Raw genomic sequence first — 21,178 nt, forward strand, 5'->3', positions numbered from 1 at the left:
TGACCACAGAAATGTAAAGACAGTAGAAAAACCCATATTGCCCAACTGCACTCTTGTTTTCTTTAATCCTGAGAAAGGTGGTGTAGAGGCTCCTGGCTGGCTCAGTTGGTGGAGCATGCGACTCTTGATCTTGGGGTTGTGAGTTCGATCCTCACGTTGGGTGTAGAGATTACTTAAAAATAAAAATCATATTTAAAAAATCCTGAGAACGGTGGTATAAACTGCTCACTGAGTGTGTGTGTGTTGGGGGGGGTCCCTGAAAATCAAAGATACCAAATCTCACATTTATATCAATGAGACCCAAGAATGCATACTTCAAATAAAAGCAAGTTAAATACACCAATGAATACCTTGGCATCAATGAGATTTACTAATAAAAAGAACTCTATTAACTCTTCTTCTGGATAGAATTATGACTAATATGAAAAGGTCAAATGCTTTATTAAATTACTTCCCTCCAGATGTGGGATTTGCTTTTTGACATTGCACAAATCTAGTAGCAACACTTAATTTAATGAAATCCTGAAAGTACTAAATAGACTTCATCAGGATTTTATATTTTTACATGAAATAAGCCTTAAGTAAGTATTCTTGTCCTCTGCCTACTGCTTCCTGGTTTGATATGAACTGGTGACACTTTTGGGGGCAGAATAATAGAACATAAATTGATAAGATCCCATCTGATTTCCTCAATGTCTGAGTAAATACAAATAATATTGGATGAGTCTATATTTTTTAACTAAAATCTACCCCCCGACATCGGGCTTAAACTCACTACCCCGAGATCAAGTGATATACTCTCCTGGCTGAGCCCGCCAGGCACCCAGGATGATTCTATATTACAACAAAGTTTAAAAAGAAACTCTCTAGACTCAAACGATTTTGAAGTCAATACCTTCCCCCACTATTAGAAATGTAAAATGTTTAATATTGAATATGCATCCCCAGAGAGTTCAATTCCTTCCTTCTAGTTGAGTATCACTGTATTAAAAAATCAACCCCCGAATATGAGAAGCAATTGAAAACCACATTACTTGTCCTTACAGAGAAGTATAGATCATAAAGCCCAGATCAAATGAAATGGAAAAGACCTTGGGAAAGACACATGGCACCAATATTTAAATTGTCTAGGAATGGTGATAATTTATTCTTCTTAAAGATCTCTAAGGAGGAAAACTTGGCAGTGTCTTTTCATGGTCTATACAGAGATTCACCACTTCAGGGTAGAACTCCTTAAGCTGAATAAAAATTTCCAAATTTTATGCTATCACAAATAAAGTTTTGGGTTTGATATATTTATACATAAAAGTTCTTTTCTGTAGTTAAGTTAATTTAATTAGGGCGGTTTTCTGAAAATTAAATTGCTGGGTAGGCATTTAAAGCCTCATTGAAAATAGCCAAATATGTAAATAAAGACCAATTTACATTTCCACCAACAAGATATGAGAAAGTCCATTTCATCCTGTCCTTGGCCATTCAGACTGCTCCTGAGGTAAAAAAAAAAAAAAAAAAAAAGCTTTGCATAGAAGTAATCTACCAAGTCACTAGCATTTATCAGGAATTGGTGTTTTCATCTTCCTTTCTTCAGATGGTTTGGAGAGTATAAAAACTGGGAGTGTTGTTACCGAGGAGTAGCAGAAGAGCTAAAAAAGGGCAAACAGCTTACTCTGAATTCTGCATCATTTGCATCTGTGTGATGGTCCACATATTTCAATTTATTCAACAAATCTTTGTTTCTCTATTACCATATTCTAAGCTCTGTTTTAGTCTCGAGGAAGCAAAAAACAATATGCGTTGTTGTTCTCAAGAAGGTTACAGCTATAAATGAACTGTTTATCTAAATAGTATATGGCAGAAGTTAAAAACAAACTTTGTACTGATCTATGGTAAATAATTCTGGGGAAACATCTTTTAAACTCTTTCTATTGTTGATGTGATTTCAAAATCACTATTTCAACAAATATTTATTAGCACCTGTCATATGCAAGGCACTAACTTGGGAGATGAAAGGGATATAGGAAAATATACAAGATATTAAGTGTGCCTACAGGGAGACAAATCTCCTTGGGTCTCCAATGTTTCTGCATGCCTTGTGAGCAGAGGCATTGACAGATTTTGTTTTGGATCATCTTTTCAAGGATGTTTATACAGTGAACAGGCTTGGAAGGTAAAGATAATGTCTCCTTTTAGAGCAGAAGGCAGTTTCTGTAATGCCTAGTATAATAAGAAAGAACATCTCCCTCTGGAGAAAAGGAAGGCCAGGTTTGCTTGTCAAAGATTTGCTTCCCTCATCTCAAGGGTTTTTTGCTATAACATAAACCTACTATGTATGTAACATCCACCTGGGTCACTCTGAGTCCCTGCATGGGACTTGGGACAAAGAGAATTAAAGTTCATGCTACCTGATATACTAAGAATAATTCTTTGTCTCTGATCCAGGAGTCTCCTGTCTACTGCCAACATCCATGAAGCTGTGGCAGACTAACTTGTTAGCTTTCAAGTAGGTAAACTCTTAAACCTTCACGGTTCTTGACAGTGCCATCAAAAAATGTACTATTTAATAAAAATGTAAGAAAAGCACATAGACAACTATACTGTGTTATCACTATAATAACGGTTATCCAAAATACTATAGAAAAGAACAAAACTGATTCTGTCCAAGAGACAGTTTCATGTAGGAAGTTAAGAAAAGGAACTCATATAGTAAAAGGAAAGCATAAATTATCCTTCTATTCCTATTTCTCTGGCCATTCTTTCTCAGTATCTTCTCTGGTTCCTCCTTTGTTGGAGTCACCCAAGATTCTGTCATTGTCCCACTTCTCTTTGCAATGTATGTTCTTTCTTGGGAAATTCTATCCATTCATATGAGTTAGTTACCAAATATGCACGTCTGTCTCTAATTTCTTTCCAAGCCCCAGCTCCCTGTTTCCAATTGCCTACTTCACATCTGGATATTTTACAGGTGACTCAAACTTAACATGTCCAAAATTGAACCCATTCTCTCTTTCCCTGATGTACTCAATTGTCTCTTCCTCCCCATAACTGTTAATGGAATAATCATTCCTAGGGTCTCAGGCAAGAAATCAACAAAAAGTTCTCATTGCTAGGTAGGCATGTCATCAGAGCAAAGAAAAGCTAATTTATTAGTATCAGCCTGAAGTAAACTATGCTACTGAAGCCTGTTACGTGTTGATACTGTCAATAAAGACTTTAGACTTGGGAGTTGTCCTGTCCCTTCAAAGTGACTGCTTTATCTCTATTGCAATCTATTATTGGTTGACGTGATAGTTCAATATTATTATTCATTTTTTAAAGATTTTATTTATTTATTTGACAGAGAGATAGAGAGAGCCAGAGAGTACAAGCAGGGGGAAGGGCAGAGGGAGAGGGAGAAGCAGGCTCCTCATTGAGCAGGGAGCCCAACGAGGGGCTCGATTGCAGGACCCTAGGATCATGACCTGAGCCGAAGGCACACTTAACTGACTGAGCTACCCAGGCACCCCCAGTATTATTATTCTTATTTCAAAGTTCTTGTTGGCTCCTCATATTTGTCCCTGTGCATTACCTATATGCCTAGTCAAACTGGATTGTACACAGATCACCTTGGTGTCCAATGGAATCATCATCACTTCTGGAGAGTTGCTTCACCCCATGAAGTGAATTAATAAACAAGTTCTGAGAATTTCACCTCTTTAACAAATATCTTCTCTCTGTTTCCTTTTTCTATCTCTGGGAATACTTTATCCTGGTTTAACCCTTTATCACCTACAACCAGCTTCTACTACCTCCTACTTGTCCTGTCTCTTCAGTCTGAATCTCTTCAAATCTAGCTTGTATACTCTTTCTATTCAAATTTTCTTTTCAAAATTCATACCTGACTACAAATCCTCTGCTTAAGACTCACCCCCCAATATCAGTAGCTCCAATCACTAACACCACAGATCATTTATTATAGGTCCTTCAAGATAAAGTTCAAGTTTCTTCATAGGACAGACAAACCTCTCCATGATCTGAATCCTGTCTAACTCTCCAGCCTCATCTTAGCCACTTCCTACTTTAAATCTCAAGATACAGCAAAACCAAAATGATTAAGTTCCTCCCATATAGTATGCTTCTTCTTGCCTCCACACCATTTCTCATACTGTTCCTTTTCTCTAGTATTCAATTCCTAGTCCTCTCCCCATGCTCTGTCTTGACTTGGAGACAGTCTATTGCATGTTTCTCTAGTACGTCATCTCTTCAAAGAAGTCCATGGTGTTCTCATCCAATTCTTTCCTATGTAAGAGGATCCTGCCTGCACTCTCAAAATACCACTACCTATCTCTAACCCTTAACACACTGGATTGTAATTACATGTATTTATTGTGTTTCTGGCTCCTCCACTAGAGTAAGATACTTGAGAGCAAGAACTCATCTTTCCATTCCTATTGGCTTGAACGGTAGCGGGCACATAAATATTCAATAAATATTTATTGAATGAATGGGTAGATGAGTGGATAGATGAATGAAGAGTGGGAGATGAGCTATGAATATTTATATAGAAATTTAATCAAAGTACATTTAAAATTTTAATGAATGGAAAAATGGACAGACTACAGTATGGTGCTCTACTGAAAGGGCGTTAGTATGATAAACATACCAACAATAGGATAAGATCTGGCTGCTGTTCCAATAAATATTTTCTTTTTCTCCTGCTAATCTCTCCCTTTATTATTATTATTATTTTTTTAAGTAAACTCTACCTCCAATGTGGGGCTCAAACTCAGGACCAGGAGATCAAGAGTTGTATGCTCTACCAACTGAGCCAGCCAGAGACCCTAAGCCCCTGATAAATTAGACATATATAATGGATAAAGTAGAACATAGTTATTATTTTCAAATTGGTATCTTTAGCCCCTTTTTAAATGGTAAACGTAAAGCGTTTATAACACTGAAGTATATAATGAACAGAGTTTATATTAATATTGTATACTTTGCTCTCCTTCTCCTTCTTCTCTTTCTCCTTAGTGAATTCATTCCCATTTATATCAATTCAAAGAAAATGTCATAAATGATTTGTGTCCTTGGAAAAGACTGATGGTACTAAGTTCAGGTGTGACTATGAAGTATGTGACAGGGAAGGGAAAAGAAAGTACAGAGCACAGATGATACATAGTGAAAAATATTTGGAAAAGAGTATATAGGACTTCCAATTGTTGCTACAGAAGAAGTAGTGAACACAATGAAGATATTTTAATCATCTGAGATAAATAATAGTACAAGATAAATGTATCTCAAAATAGAATGTGAAGGGGAGCTTGGGAAGGAAAGCAGAGATATTTTTCACAAGTACTGAATCAGAACCTTTGACGACACCTAGAGTTTCCACAATCTTTCTAAAGGTACCTTCTTCCACCACATTAGCTTGACTAGTTTAGAGCAAAGTGGAACTTGGTTTTTCCCTTCGCTATGACTCCCTAGCACTTATTTAAATATCGTGTGATTTTGAGGGTAGATCAACTTAAGCTAGATATGTTTTATCTTTTTATATTGTTAATCTACAAATGTAGATCTGGAACAGAAGCAGTCTTTATATAGCATTTTAATCAAAGTACATATAAATTTTTAATGGATAGACACATAAATACTCTCCTCCTGCTTTCTTTCTTTTTTTTTAAGATTTTACTTATTTATTTGAGAGAGAGCACGAGAGGGGGGAGGGTCAGAGGGAGAAGCAGACTCCCCGCTGAGCAGGGACTGGATCCTGGGGACTCTGGGATCATAACTTGAGGCAAAGGCAGTCACCCAACTGACTGAGCCACTCAGGTGCCCCTCTCCTCCTGTTTCTTATCTTGACATTCAGGAGCCTCCTACTGTACTCCTGTACTTTGAGAATTTTCTCTTTAAATTTGGCCTCCCCAAATATTTCCAAAGTTTTTCTTATTCTTCTGTTAATAAGCATTCTTACTGAATTTAGGAAGAATATGTTATCCAGGTTCATGCATCTCTTATTAAATAATCTTCTCCATGCATAGACTCGTATGGACTAATTGCTAACTACACTCAATTTTTGTCACTTCGTATTACTTCTTTAAGTATTTTTAGTTTTTGCCGAATTATGTAAAAGGACAAGATAACATAGTAGCTTTAATTTTAAAGCAATGGAAGTGAAAATTTATACATTTCTGGAAAGTAAATTGGAAGTATGTAAAAAAAACTTTAAAAAAGTTCATACCTTTTAATACAGCAATTCCCCATATGGGAATTATATTAAGAAAGAAAGTCACAGATATGCCCAAAGATTTATTTACAAGGATAGTCAAGAAGGCATTATTAATAATAGAAAAAATATAAACAATAAACATGGCAAATCATGAAGAGTTGGACAAATTATGGTATGTTCATATGATGGGAAACTATCCAGTCATTTAAAAGTCACATTTTGGAATACTTACTGACATGGGAAAACATTCACAAAATATTAAGTGAGAAAGGTAGACTACAAAATGGTAGGTTGGTCCCAGTTAAAAAGACGCACACACATACATGTATACTATAAGTAGAAGAATATACACCAAATATGAAGAGTGAGAAATAGTTAACTCAGGGTGTTGGGATTATAGGTCATATTTTTTTCTTCATTGGATTTTTCTATATTTAAAACATTTTATAAAAAAGACATTTTTTAAACACCATTTGGGGGAATTTTTAAATTTGCTTCTGAGGTGGGTGAAAGACAAATTCTTTAAGAAGTAGGTTTGAGAGTGAATAGAAAATAGTTAAATGTGATCTTAAGCAATTCTAAATAAATTACGGTGGCATGCTCTAGCCTTCACAGACCAGGAACCTGAATAATGGGAACAGTTAGGGAGGAAAAGCACATCCAGCTTGGATCAGGGTAGTCAAGTTATAGGAGAGGTGCAGCATAATCACAGTCTTCCTGTCTTTCTTTTTCACTGTTTACTACAAAAGAGGGGTAAAACCTATATGATGGTCTTTCTTTAGAAGACTTGTCAGCAGGGATCTAAAATCTCATTATCTTTCTGGAGAGAGGCTTAAAAACAGAACCTATCCATAACTGCCTCTGACATTAAAACTCATTTGAAGCTTCAAATCACCAGAATGCCAACCACAAACTTATACATATCCTGAAAAGATTTTGGCACTAGGAAATATTTGATAATATTAATTAATTTTGGCACTAATAAATGAAAGTTTTTCTACCTGTGCTTTGCCACATTAAATAAATTTATTAAGAAAAATCTAAATTATGTCATGAACTATAGACTCTACTAGGTGCAAAGAACCTTAGCTTGTCTACTTTATAAGTGATAAGAGCCAATTAAGCTATCTATTTCTTTAACCAATTCTTTAAATGTATCATTAAAAACAATTTATTAATATATGTAAAATAGTGATTAGTCAGTAATTGCACTTCATTTTAGTAAAGGATTTCTTGAAACTGCAGAGCTGTATAGCTAACCTATGAATCACTTAAGCACTCCTTTGGAAAGCCTTGCTCAAAATTTACAAAACCACACTAGACCCAGGACCACTACTCATTACCAGCAGCTCCTCAAACTGAGGTCTTGTGCTTGGTTGGGAGGAAAAACACCACTTACAAAGAGCTAGCTGCTTCCATAAACCCAAACTTATAACCAGTAAAACTATACACATACACACATACCCCCACGATGATTTTGGTAAATTCAATAATTAAATTATCATTTGCCTTTTCATTTCTGATTATTCTAGAATTTTAGAAGTTCCTGCTACTTCAATCATAATGTTCCCTCTTTTGGTGAACCGTAAACACCTAAAGCACAGGAAGAACTACTATTTAAAACAGTGGTTTTAACACGATAGGTTGCATACAGACTATAAAATTAGTGGGTCATGACTAATATTAAAAAAATTAAACATAAGGGCGCCTGGGTGGCTCAGTTGGTTAAGCGACTGCCTTCGGCTCAGGTCATGATCCTGGAGTCCCGGGATCGAGTCCCACATCGGGCTCCCTGCTCAGCAGGGAGTCTGCTTCTCCCTCTGACCCTCTTCCCTCTTGTACTCTCTGTCTCTCAAATAAAAAAAAAAAATTAAACATAAAAGAATAGATTACAAGATCAGGATGGAGTACACATTAGAAACCAAAAAAAGTATTATTTCGTAAAACTAATTTCAGTTATATATGAATGTGTGTATTGGCTTACAATGTGATATGTATGCTTTTTAAAGATTTTATTTATTTATTTGTCAGAGAGAGAGAGAGAGGGAGAGAGTACGCGTGCACAAGCAGGGGCAATGGCAGGCAGAGGGAGAAGCAGGCTCCCCATTGAGTAAGGAGCCCATGTGGGACTTGATCCCAGGACCCTGGGATCATGACCTGAGCCGAAAGTAGACTCTTAACCAACTGAACCACCCAGGCATCCTGAGTGTATATTTAAATGGGGATACAATATGTTGTGTATTGTTTTGAAAAGCAAACATGCCCCAGGATACCCAATTTGTAAACTAGGGATATTTTTGAAATAGTTTTCCTTAACATTCCTATATTGGCACTTGTAATATCTGTTATTTGGTTATCTATTTAAGAAAGGCATAACCTACATCAAAAGCAAGAAAGGAAGAGATGAAAAGTAAATTTCTGAGTATGCTTTCAAATCCTTCCTGAAAGTACCCATGTGGGATATGTTTCTTTATGGGATTTCATTTATCCATTTTCTCAATAAGCTAGATTAGATAGATAGATGAAAGAAAGATCAACTTATCTATCTATCTATCTATCTATCTATCTATCTATCTATCTGTCTATCTGGCATCTATTGAGATGGCCTACTAAATGCCAGGTGCTAGGGATGCAAAGATAATAAAGCAAGCCCCTCTGAGGGTAAAGTCTTAGTAAGGGAGACTACAAATCAACACACCATAAGCTAACAATATGCTAACGGTTTTAGTAAATGTTGTAACTGATAGTCTAGAGGTATATCTCCAGTTCAATGGCAAAAGTGCAGATCTTGATCTCAACGGAACTCAAATTTTCAGGTGAATGAACAAAATCGGGAGCCAATTTTATAGTAAACATTGTTGTTTTCTGGACTTGATGAATGAATAGTAATTGTTTATAATCCAAAGATGCAGTGACCTATGGAGTAATCCAGAGCGAGAGATGACTCAGCTTGTTACTCAGTTTGACAAACATTGGTTGAATACTTTCCACATGCCAGCCAGGGTGGTCGGAGCCAGAGAAACAAAGGTGAATAAAATACACTTTCAGTGGCCACGGTGAATTGCTGTCTAGTAGCAAAAGGTAACATAAAAACAGATCACACACCATAGTGCAATTAGCACAATTAGAAAGGGGTATTGCCAGGTACAATGGTGATACAGGAAAAGAAGTGGTCAGCGTCTTGGAGGAGGAGACCAGCATTTCACCGAAATGCAAGTACAGTAGTCCCTGCTCCACAGAGGATACTTATAAGACCCCAGTGGGTGTCTGAAAACCAGGGGCCATGCCGGACCCTCGAGCACTGCGAAATAATGTTTTTTCCTATACGTACACACCTATAATAAAGCCTAATTTATAAATTACGCACTGTAAGAGAGTAACAACAATAGCTGTAATAAAATAGAACAATTATAAAAACGTACTGTAATAAGCTATGTAAATGTAGTCTCTCTCTCTCAAAGTATTTTTTCTTAAAGAATTTATTTACTTATTAGAGAGAGAGAATGAGAGATAGAGAGCACGAGAGGGAAGAGGGTCAGAGGGAGAAGCAGACTCCCCGCTGAGCAGGGAGCCCGATGCGGGACTCGATCCCGGGACTCCAGGATCATGACCTGAACCGAAGGCAGTTGCTTAACCAACTGAGCCACCCAGGCGCCCTCTCTCTCTCAAAGTATTGTACTCACCTTGTACTGTACTCACCTTGCTTCTTGTGAAGATGTGAGATGGTAAAATGCCTGCATAAAAAGATGAAGTGAAGTGAGTGACGCGGGCTTGAGACAGCGACAGGCTGCGACTGACCTTCCCAGCCACGGGTCGGAAGGAGGATCATCTGCTTCCGGACTGCGGTTAACCGGGATACTGAAACCAAGGTAAGCAAAACCACGGATAAAGGGGGAACTACTTGTAGACGGAGCTGGAATAGAAGTTTCACAGGAAGAGAAAGGGAGAAAGGCATTCCATGCTGACAGGACGACGTCTTCAAGGGTGTGGGGGAACTACAGGAAGATACTGCTGCTAGATCCTAGGGTGTCAGAAGGTGGTCAACCGAAATGAGGCTGGGGAGGCAGACTCAGTCACATACAGGAAGAACTTTTTATATCATGCAGAAGGCTTTATATTATATTCCACAGACAAGGAGGATACAGACACCGTACGAGGTTTTAGTCAGGGAGTAACTTTTAAGTCAACTCTGGCAACGGTATGGAAATTAATTGAAAGGGAAAAGAGTTTAGAGACCTAGAAAATCACTGGGGCTGTGAACTTCGGTATCACACTTGACTGCTAGCCTATTATGTGACCCAGGACGTGCTGATATGAGGAAAACCAACATGTAATATTTTTATCTTTCAAAGCTGATAATACAGGGAGTTAACAAGTTATGTGTGTATAAACAATAGTTTCACAGTTGGGAAGCTGTGAAGTGTCCCTCATATGAGTCCTATAGTAATATATGCCTGATTCACCCTTGGGTTTATCAACATCATTAGATCAGCATCTGAAGAGCCATCAGGGTCACTGTCTGGATCTGCTATGTTGCAGGGCTGGCTCCCTGTGGAAGAAGTTAACTCCACAGACTCTAGATCTGAGGAGTGAGGTCTCATAGCTGGGAGCAGGCACTCGGGTTTCCCATTTGAGGAATGTTCCTCTACTCTTCGTTAATACAAACTGTCCTGCCAAAATCTAATCATTACTTCACAGCTCCATTTGTCTCTTCATCTTTTCTCTAAAATTTGCTCCATTCAAAGCCAATACTTCTTTTAATAATAACAGTAGGTACTTCCACAGCAGTTCCTATGTGTTAGGCACTATTCTAAATGCTCCACATATATTAAATGATTAAATTTTCATATCAACCCGATAAGACAATAACTATTATTATTGTCTTACCCTATTCAAGCTGCTATAACAGAATACCACAGACCGGGTGGCTTAAAAGGAATAGAAATTTATTTCTCGGGGTTCTGGAGGCTGCAAAGTCTTAAGATCAAGGTACTGGCAGATTCCATGTCTAAAGAGAGCCACTTCCTGGTTCATACCCCTAGTCGTCTCCCAAAGGCCCCGCCTCCAAATACCATCACTTTGGGGATTAGGTTTTAACATAAGAATTCGGGGGATGGGGACACAAACATTCAAATCTGTAGCAATTACCCTCATTTTTCAGAGGAGGAAGTAGCAAGTTGCCCAAGATCCCACATGAGAACAGAGGCACTAATCATATTTAAGCCATCAGGCTCTGGAGTTGATATTTTTAATCACCATAATGTGTTGCCTCTCACAAATCTCAATTTTACAAGGTACCTCGTAGGAAACAAGGGACTGGTATATGGAATTTTGCTTTATAGAAAACTTTTCTTGGCTACTCCCTTTTTAATAAACTACAAAATCCTAGAAGTTTTGTCCCTGTACCCAGTTGTTATGCCTTTATCTACATGGTTTGCATCGGTCCAACAATCTTAAGAAACATTAATTCCTCGTACCATGTCTGGAAGTGCAGTTCAGCTAGACAGAAAAATTAACCTTTCTTAAATGATTTTCCTTACAGGTTAACCAAAACTCTCTCCATATCACAAATAAGATCTTTCTGTAAGCATTCTCCTAGGACATGAAGACTCACATAAGAATTTGTAGCTCATTAAAGTGTCTTCCCTTTAATACTCAAGATTAAAATGAAACCTTTTCTGCAAGGTCAGCAATAAGAGCAAATCTAATGTAAGTTCTTTATTGATTAAAAAAAAGTTGACTGCATTAATCTTTTTACTTTTTATCTTGTCCTTAGGTCATAAGTCACCAATCCTTGCATGCGAGGGAATTACAGGAATTTTGTTCCCTGAAGCTTTCAAAGAGGATATCATAACAGCAGAAAATTATTTTTTTAAAGAAATCATTCTATCATATAAGGTTTCAGGATCTACCTAGTTAAAGGACCTCCACCCTGCCCATTCTTAGATGCTCCCTATGTCATTTTTGGAGTCTGAACTTTATTTCCAAAAATAATTATTTAGATCATGATGAGCACCGGGTGATGTATGGAATTGCTGAATCACTGTATTTTACACCTGAAACTAATATTGCACTGTATGTTAACCAACTGGGTTTAAAATAAGAACTTAAAAAATAATTTTTAAAACAATAATTTAGATAGAAAAAAATTAGCTGGCACTTAGCTCCTTAGGCTTTTTTGTTTTTATTGTTATTATTAAGTAAACTCTCCACCCAATGTGGGGCTGAACTCATGAACACCTAGATCAAGAATGGCATGCTCTACCCACTGAGCCAGCCAGGCACCCCTAGCTACTTATGGTTTTTCAAAATTCTTCTTCATGTGAACAAAATCTTAGAACTTTAATGGGCCTGTGATTCTGAGTAAAATAATATATTAAAATATTTCTCACTTTTCCCCAAGACTTTTTCAAAAAATTGATGTGCATGACATAGAGGTCAAACCTTTCAGGCAAAAAATTTTGTGAGGTGGCCAATGCTTCAAAGTGAGAAGACAAAGGAAGGTGGGTGTAGAACAATCTCCATGTTTTTCTTCAGTTGCTAATGGAGTGGTTTGTTCATTGGCACAGACCTAAGTCAGCCCACCGAAAGGCAGCAGGGTGCTTTCAAGTCCCCTTGGGTGGGCGAAGCAGGTGCTTGTTCTGCCTTATCATGCACTAAACACTGAATAAGTGTTGAAAAACAGAAAGAGTTGATATGCAACCCTTTCACCTCGCACCCACTCACCTCTGCTAGTGTAAAATAATGCTAAAAAAAAAAAGATTAGCACACAAAGGTCAGGATCTGCTTAGATAAAGAGGAACTCTACAGCCACCTTTACCTTCTGAGCACTGCGAGCAGGCCACGCGCAATACTGGGGGAAACAACGATTTATCATGGAGAGTAAACTGTGGATTTGAATCCTAGCACTGCTGTGTACAAGCTGTGTAATCTGGCCAAACTACATAATGTCTTGGTATGCGTATCTAGAAAAAGGGAATTATCCCAACCTTAAAGACTGGAAGAGAATTGAGAAAAGCATGTGAAAACAGCTGGCCCCAGGAGGCTCCAGGTAACCTAGTCTGCTCTTTCCCTTGGCGTGTTTATGGGGGTTGGTGACCTCACACCCCATGGTCTCCAGCATCTCGTTCGTCCAACGAAGGTACTGAACCGAATGGTCACCCTCCCTTCTGTGGGCACTGATCACTCATCATCACCTCTCTCCATCTCGGTGCTTCGGCATTTTCCCGGCTGCCTAGCAAAGTCTAGACTGGTAGGATTAACTTCCAGCTCCATTGGTAGAGTTGTGGGGTTGGCGGAGAAACGCCAAGGAGTGCTCCACGCCTGCCTTTTCCCTCCTGGTCTGTCTGTGACACTCTCAAGAGGTGAACACCAAAGAGGTCCCTTTTGTGGCCCGTATCAGCAACTCCAGAGGCAGGGTGGGGAGTAGCAAGGGACAGTGCCCGACGCCACGACTAGGAGAAAGATTCCCGAGCTCGCTCCGCTCCTGCTGGGCTCCGGGATGGGCCCTGGGCTGGGAAGGAGTCTGGGCGCGCAGTGACGCCCGGGAGGCTGCAGGGCGCCGGAGCGGTCGGACGGGGGAGCGAGAGCTAAAGCTTGCAGAGCGCGCCGACCCACAGGCGTCGGCGGCCGCGGCCGGGCGGCTGACGCCCAGCCGAGCCCGCCGGGCCGCGGGAGGCGGAGGCCGAGCGGGAGGCGGAGCGGGCGGCGCCGGGGAGGCGGAGGCGGAGGCGGCGTCTCCCCGAGCTGCGCAGGCGTTGCTTGTACCTTGTTGGTCAGTGCTGGGAGCGCTGCTATGGCGTTTCTCAGACCCGCGGCTCCTCCTCACACGCTTGAGGCGGAGGGAAGGAGGGGTAAGAGGAGGAGGAGGCGAGCGGGCGGCCGCCGCAGCTGCAGACCCGGGGCCAGAGAAGGAGGCGGAGCGGGAGCCGCCGCAGCCACCCCGGCCGCCGCCGCCCGCAGCCTCTGGGCTGCTGCGAGTCCTCTCCGGGCTTGAGGGCACGCGGGGCGCCCTGGCCATGCCCCGCATTGGTAGCTGAGCCGGGCTCGGGCCCCCTCCTTCCCGGCCGCTTCAGCCGCCGTGCCCCCGGGCTGCCCGCGGCCGGAGTGCCCGGCGCCTCCCGCGCGCCCCAGACCGCGAGCGCGAGCAGTCGCGGCCGCCGAGGCGCGGGTGGTGGCCGGCGGCGGCGACGGGAGCGCGGGGCAGGAGGAGGCGGGGAAGATGGACCCGGCGCCCTCGCTGGGCTGCAGCCTCAAGGATGTGAAGTGGAGCTCGGTGGCCGTTCCGCTCGACCTGCTGGTCAGCACTTACAGGCTGCCCCAGATCGCGCGGCTGGACAGCGGTGAGTCCCGGCCCGGCCGCCAGCTCAGGGCAGACCGGCGCGGACCGCAGTCTCGGCGCTGATGTGCGCGGGTGTGCTGGGGAGGGTGGGACCGGGTGGGGAGTGGGCTACCCGCCCCCGCGCCCCCGGCGCTGGAGTTGGCCGGAGCGGCTGCCGCAGCCCTGCCGCGCTGCTCTCAGCTACCCCCGGCAGCAGCTAGAGATGTGAAAATCAGAGCCCTTACAGTGTAATTAAAAAGGACGCCTTAAAAAAAAAAATCAACATTGGGAAACCTCTGCAGATAGTAATTTTGGAGGCGAGCTGTCCCTCCCCACCCGCCTGCAAGAATTACTCGACCTGGGAAACCCTGAAGAGTTATCTTAGGCAACTTACTTACAAAAGCATTGTGCTTTGGGTGGCATCTTTATTTTGGATGCTCTCCTTCCCCCCCCCCCCCCCCCCAAGAAGCAGCAGATTTAAGAAGAAAAGCTCCTGGGTGACCAATGAAAGGGATCACATTTCTCAGAGACCTTTTATTACAGCTTGTCTGTTTTGTTTAACCGAACTGAAAGTAATTTGGGGCTGAGTGTAGAAAATGTTTTCAGCAGAAGTGATGGTATGCTTAAGGTTAATTATTAGCTTAGCACATTTCGAGCCTGGAAAAAATTTAAGTCTCCAAAACCTATATTGATTAGGAACCTGAGCTCAAAACTAAGATATGCTTGTATTTCCTGAAACTGACCACCAGAAATCAACCAAACATCCCCCAGCTGTTCGCTCTGCAGTGTGACATCTGCAAACAAGTGCATACTGTCAAGCAAGTAGACCCCTTTCAGTTTGCATTGTAACATGTAAGGTGGCAATTTAGGTGTGTCTTGTCTTGTGTTTTCACATTAACTTCAGTTGATTTGGGCTTCAGGTAATTTTAGACTGTTTTCAGAAACATGGCTCTGCCGTGGGGCTGCTGGAAAGCACTTGGGCCCAGGTTGGCAGGTGAGCAGATAGAACTGTGGTCACACAGGCCAAGTCAGAAAGAAGAGCACTGAGCAGAAAGATGTCATTTCAAGTCACATGGATTTGGGTTACTCCTTTTTTGGAGTACAAGGGTGTGTAACATGAGATGTGTAAATGTCCAAAGGCATTTTTATTCTTTCTTATCTGTGGGGTTAGATGAGACATTTGAAGTACTGATGTGAGAAATAAATGCAAGAAAGTTCATGAAAGCAATCTTGGCCATGATTTCTAGCCTTGTTTGGTTGGACTTGGTAGTGGTGGGAATAAACTAGGAGTTTGCAAGCTAGTAATGAAGTGCAGATGAACCCAGGAAGGACAGGTGGTGTGTTGAGGCATTTCTGCTTGCAGTGGGATGGGAAAGTGTTCCTTGCTTTAACTATGCCTGAATCTGTGTGTGTGTGTGTGTGTGTGTGTGTGTATTCATATTCACAGTGTTTCATTTCCTCTTCTGCTGTGCAAAATTGTATATATTGGAAGGTTTTGAATCCTCACCTTTTCCAACCTTCTCTCATCACTGCAGATTGCCAAAACTTCTTACCTAGGCAGAGAGCATTGATGCATGTGGTATAAAAGTCACCCAAAAGCTTCATTAAGTTGAAAGTTTAAAGAGGCCGAATGTCAGTTGCAGGTAGAACTTTTAGCTTTATTATCTGCTTTCCTATGCCTGTCATTCATAAGAAGGATCTGAATCAGCAGTGTACTCATCCCACACTTCTTTTTAAAATTAGGACGTGGGTTGCAAGTCCTAACACTGTGTCCTTTCAAGCTGTGGAATGGATTTTGATCATTGTGTAATTCCAATTCTTGATTGTAAATATTCTCTTCTTACCCCTTGAGAATCAACAGTGGCACATACAAATTTGGAATCATAGCCAAATACTGCTTTATACCTTGTTTCTTTCACTTAACAATTCCATCTTATTTAAATTTTTTCTTGTCTTTAATAGCTGCATACTATTCCAGGGGATGGCTATACTGTATAATCTAGTTCCCTATGGTGGACATCAGCTGCTCCATTTTTTTACTATTACAAGTTGTGATGTAATGAAGACCCTTACCCATAAATCTGTTTGTTTGGGCTGGTATATAGTCCTGCCTTTCTGAATAAACTTGTGAATCCTTTTTGAGTCCTTCATATACATTGTCAGATTGCTTCAGAGTCTAAAGGTGATACTCATTTCGACTACCATGAGAATTGTGGGAGTGCCACTCTCCCCACAGCCTTACAATATTAAATAACCTTAAAAAACGAACAAACAAACAAAAAACTTTGCTAATCTGATGAGGGGAAAGTGTTAGCTTTCCAATTAAATTTGGATAACCTTTAGAGTATCCAAGAGTCGATCATTGATGCCATGCTTATTTTTAATCACGTTTCACAGCAATGCTTAGAACGTATTCAGGACATGTCGCCATATTTATAAAAGCTGTAGGTGAAAGCTCAAGTTTTGTGCAGTCCTCATTCTGTGTCCTTTTGCCAGTTTTAGTACTGCAGGTACATTTTACACACACACACACACACACACACACACACACAGATTCCATACTTGACATGAAAGGTAGTCATTTTCCAAATCACTTATTTTAAGAGACTAGAAAGAAATGGAAAAACATGCCACTAGCTGACATGATGCCAAGAGAGAACTATTGGCTAATTTTAAACAGTCATTAAAGAACATTAAACATCTAACTTCATAACTGTAGACTATTGAACGCCTACTACATGCTGTACGTTTCTAGGTGCTTGATGCATATGGTCTCAAATTCTCAGCACCCCATTTTAAGGACTTTGGGAACCTGAGATTCAGAGAAGTTGAGTGACATACTTGGTAAATGTGTGGAGTGGGATTTTCAGCCAACTTTCTGACTCTAAAGAAAGACCTTTTATCTCAAACTTCACCTACTCGTACTAAATGGGAGCAGGTTTAAAGTAGGTCTAATGTCTACTCTAAATAGCCCCACTGTCTCTCTGAGAGCTTGAGGACCGGAAAGTCAATATTTTTCAAACAGTGTAGACACCGAGTTAAGTGCTGGCCTCATCCATCATATTTAGACTGCTTTCTGCTTCCCAAAGGAGTGGCTGACAAGTAGTAAGGGGCAGTGGGGAAGAAGAGAGTACGAAATCAGAAAAAGAAGGAAAAACATGGTATCTGAGGGCTTATGTACATAGATGGGCCTGTTGAGATTATTCCTCAGTACATTTGCCATACTTAAAAATTAACACAGTAAGGAACTCTCCAATTCTTTGCGTAATGGATGTTATGTCTGAAATGCCAGTCAGATAGACACATTCAATATTGCATCCCCAGTGGTGAAATTTGTCATCGTATGATAAGAGAAATAAAAATAGTGAGCCTTCATGGTATTGCCTCATGAATTTTTCTGGAAAACACAAAGAAAAGTACTCAAGAAGTAGCAATTCTCCTTAGGGAGTAAGATACAAGCTCATCAGCCAAGGGCTAACCCCATCAGCAATGCAGTTGAGATTAGATATTTAACATGGTCATCAGCCTTAGAAACTGTTGGCTGTAGAACCAGGTTCAACAGATGTGTTTATGACCAAGAAGAGGGTGGAGCAAATGCTAATCCCCACCCCATCTCCAGCCCATCCTAGCTCACAACTAGATAGGTGGGAAATTGTTCATTCTTTGTCTCTTCAGTTATTTTGCCTTAGAAAGGCTCCAGTGGTTGGTCTATAGCAGCGTTCTTCCACCTTTTTTGTTCCTGTAGCTCCTAAAAAATCCTGTAGAAGTCTGTACCCTAGGCACATTTTTAAGCTGATTGCTAAAACTTTTCCTCTTAGGTTTAAAACAGTTGCAAAGGATGTCATTTTTCAGCATATTATAAATCTTGACCTTTTAAATTCTTACATCATTAAAAATATTTTAGTAGGTCTATAATTGATTCCTAGTATCATTCATTTTTAAAAGCATGAATAAGTTCTTAAACAGTTAAAATCTTTACACCTTTTTTCTCCTTAAATTCAGTTTCGTTTTCCTTCCCTTACAGAATTCTATCCCCATCTAATATATTTTTATGCTTGAAAGTGTCTTATTGATCACTCTGTCATACTTTCTGTAACAAAAATACATATAAATTGAAACCCAATATTTTATATTTCTTTTGACCTTAGGGTTCTTCATATTTGAATGTTCCCAGTTGTTTGAAATGAAGAATTGGAAATTATCTGATTTAGAAAAGGCCTTGCAGCCCAGATGCTAAAGCCTCACTCCTTTACATGCATTAGCGTTTTTATTTGTTTCTTTGTTGGTCACCCTGAGGTCTTTACACCCTGGGGTCATGCAGTTTAGAAAGATCTAAAGATGCATTGTTTCTGTAAAGTGGGTGAAGGGTCTTTGTGACGGGGAGGTGGTGGAGGACAGCTTCCATTCATCCTGGGGTGGTGTCCGTCCGTCATAGCCATGATCCCAGGCAAATCAATTTTTAGACAAGAGAATATTGAGAAGTTGGGGCTCTGGAAATTGACTCCCCTACAGCTATGATGGTAAGTATTGGTTTTGCATCAAGTATGTACCGCTGTTTGAAGAATGCTGGCCTCCATCAGTGAAAGATGAGTTCATGGCCCTGTTTGCTGAAAGGAAGAGGAATACCAAGCCTGTATGGAAGAAAAAGATGGTAGAGTTGGAGGCAGCTGCAGTGATGGATCAGCAGCAACCTCTCCTTTCCAGCTGTGCAGAGGAGTCAGAGCCGGTGCTCAGCCCCAGGTGTGTTGGCACTGTGGGAGCTTGGTCCTTGCTTTGTACTGAAGTGCTTCTCCAACTAGCATGTAAGTCCCCGGAAGGCTGAAGGAACAGAGACGTGAACACTGAACATGGCTAGGCTCCATTTGGCCGTTTGCAGATGTCAGAGGTGTTTCTAGATCTGTGTTTTATTTTTGAAAATAAGTTCTCAAAATCTCCATGATTGATGTGTGTGTGTGGGGGTAATTTTTTTCTAAATTAACTTAGTGTCAATCTTGTTCCCAGAAGATATGCTTCTCCATGGCTTCATTTCCCCTGACATTCTATATTGTAAGAGGGTACATATGCCCCAGGGTGGAGAGACAGTAGGTGAAAGGATGCTGGATTTGGAGCCTAGAAAGCTCTCCGCTCAGGTTCAGGGGCTGCCATTTCATAGTTACGTGCCTTCGTGGCACCTTTTGATTTGTAGAAATCTCATGCAGAAGAAGATGTACATTATACTGGTCCATGTATCTCATGGTTACTGGTTAATTTGTTTATTCAATCAGCTAATATTTAGTAAGCCCCTGCTATGTGTCAAGCCCTGTTATAAGTATGGGGACAATAAAACTGAACAAATCAGGAATCTCTGTCTTCATGCAGCCTGCATTCTTGTGTATCTGCTTACTATAAGAGTTAAATGCAAATATGTGAAATACATGTGTATTGCAAAACAGCACACATACGTAAGATTGGAGTAGTGGAGGTGTAGACCAGTTGAGAGGGAGGCTTCAAAGTATATCAGAAGTGCACTGAAAAATACTTTATTATTTTTGTACAGCTAAAGATACTGAGGGAAGCACTCTGGGTGACTTTAGTCTATTTCCTTCTGAGTATTTCAGATCTGGTAATCCACAGGTTATAAAAAGGTGGCGTTAAGATCTTTATCAGAGAGAAAGTGTTATGAACTAACTAACCCAAGATTGTATTTGGGAGCGACCAGAGTAGGAAGTTAGGAAAGAAACTTTTAGCTTAATCCAGCATCACATGTAAGTCTGAACAAATGCTACCAAGACCCTTGAATCTTTTTCTAGTAGATACTCATCGCTACTTTTACTGGGTTGATAATGATTTTCTGAGCACTTATATAACTGTTAGCAGGAAAGGAGTGCCTTGTATAACGTTATATACCAGGTGGGTGATAAAGAAAGCCTCTTGAATATTCTTTCATTATATACCATATTCTTTCACTTTCCTCTAGTTACCACCTGTTCTAATTGGCCATGCCTACAAATTAATGAAAAAAGACTAGGAAGGGACGTTCTGGGCAGTGATAAGCATTCAGACCCACAAGACAAGATTTGGACAGAGCTCCTTCAGTGCTCTTGGTTTTCAAGTAAGATGGCTTTTTTGGAAGCCTTAAGTCACTCGGTCAACTGTAAAAGGAAAACTGGTTTGACCGTTGTGATCGACTGTATCATAGTTTAAAGAGCATATTTGAGTCTCTTTTGCTCCTTTTGGCTGCCTTATTGAAATAGCAAGTCCTAGTAGGCCAGCTTGTAAACTCGTTTATTTTTGAGATTCCTGAGGTATGTCTTTTTACTTACTGAGCTGCAGTTCTAGGAAGACTCATAAACTCCCTCTGGTCTTCAGCAGGACTATCAATCTTAAGAACACCAGCTATTATATGTAACTTGAAAAATAACTTTTATTGCTGCTTTATGTATTATTTTGTCATATTTGACAAAAGAGAAAATACCTGCTAAAATATTTTAAGTCTCATGGGATTTAAGCCGTTTAGAAGACATTTCCACGAGAAGATGCTCCCCCACATCTCAGCCCCCATTCCTACTCCTTAGTGGCACAAAAATGTTTACTTGAATTTCAGATGAAAGGTATCTACAATTATTTTTGCTATTTCCCAGCTCCTAGCACAATGCCTGGTGTATAAAAGATATTTT

At 40.5% G+C, this 21,178-nt stretch overlaps 1 protein-coding gene across 3 annotated transcripts in view; it reads left to right on the top strand.

Annotated features, from left to right (window-relative positions):
* Positions 1-13,960: 13,960 nt before the first annotated feature.
* Positions 13,961-21,178, top strand: part of GAREM1 (GRB2 associated regulator of MAPK1 subtype 1) — a 196,211-nt gene continuing 188,993 nt past the window's right edge. For all 3 annotated transcript variants that reach the window (XM_073898363.1, XM_025886640.2, XM_025886641.2), the window contains exon 1: positions 13,961-14,544. In XM_073898363.1, the coding sequence (XP_073754464.1) occupies positions 14,424-14,544 (121 nt within the window). In that variant the 5' untranslated portion in view covers positions 13,961-14,423. The remainder of the gene's footprint in view (positions 14,545-21,178) is intronic.

This window comes from Callorhinus ursinus, unplaced genomic scaffold (assembly GCF_003265705.2).
Source record: "Callorhinus ursinus isolate GAN/ISIS: 27379988/994484 unplaced genomic scaffold, GSC_fseal_2.0 scaffold11, whole genome shotgun sequence".
Classification (NCBI taxonomy): Eukaryota; Metazoa; Chordata; class Mammalia; order Carnivora; family Otariidae; genus Callorhinus; species Callorhinus ursinus.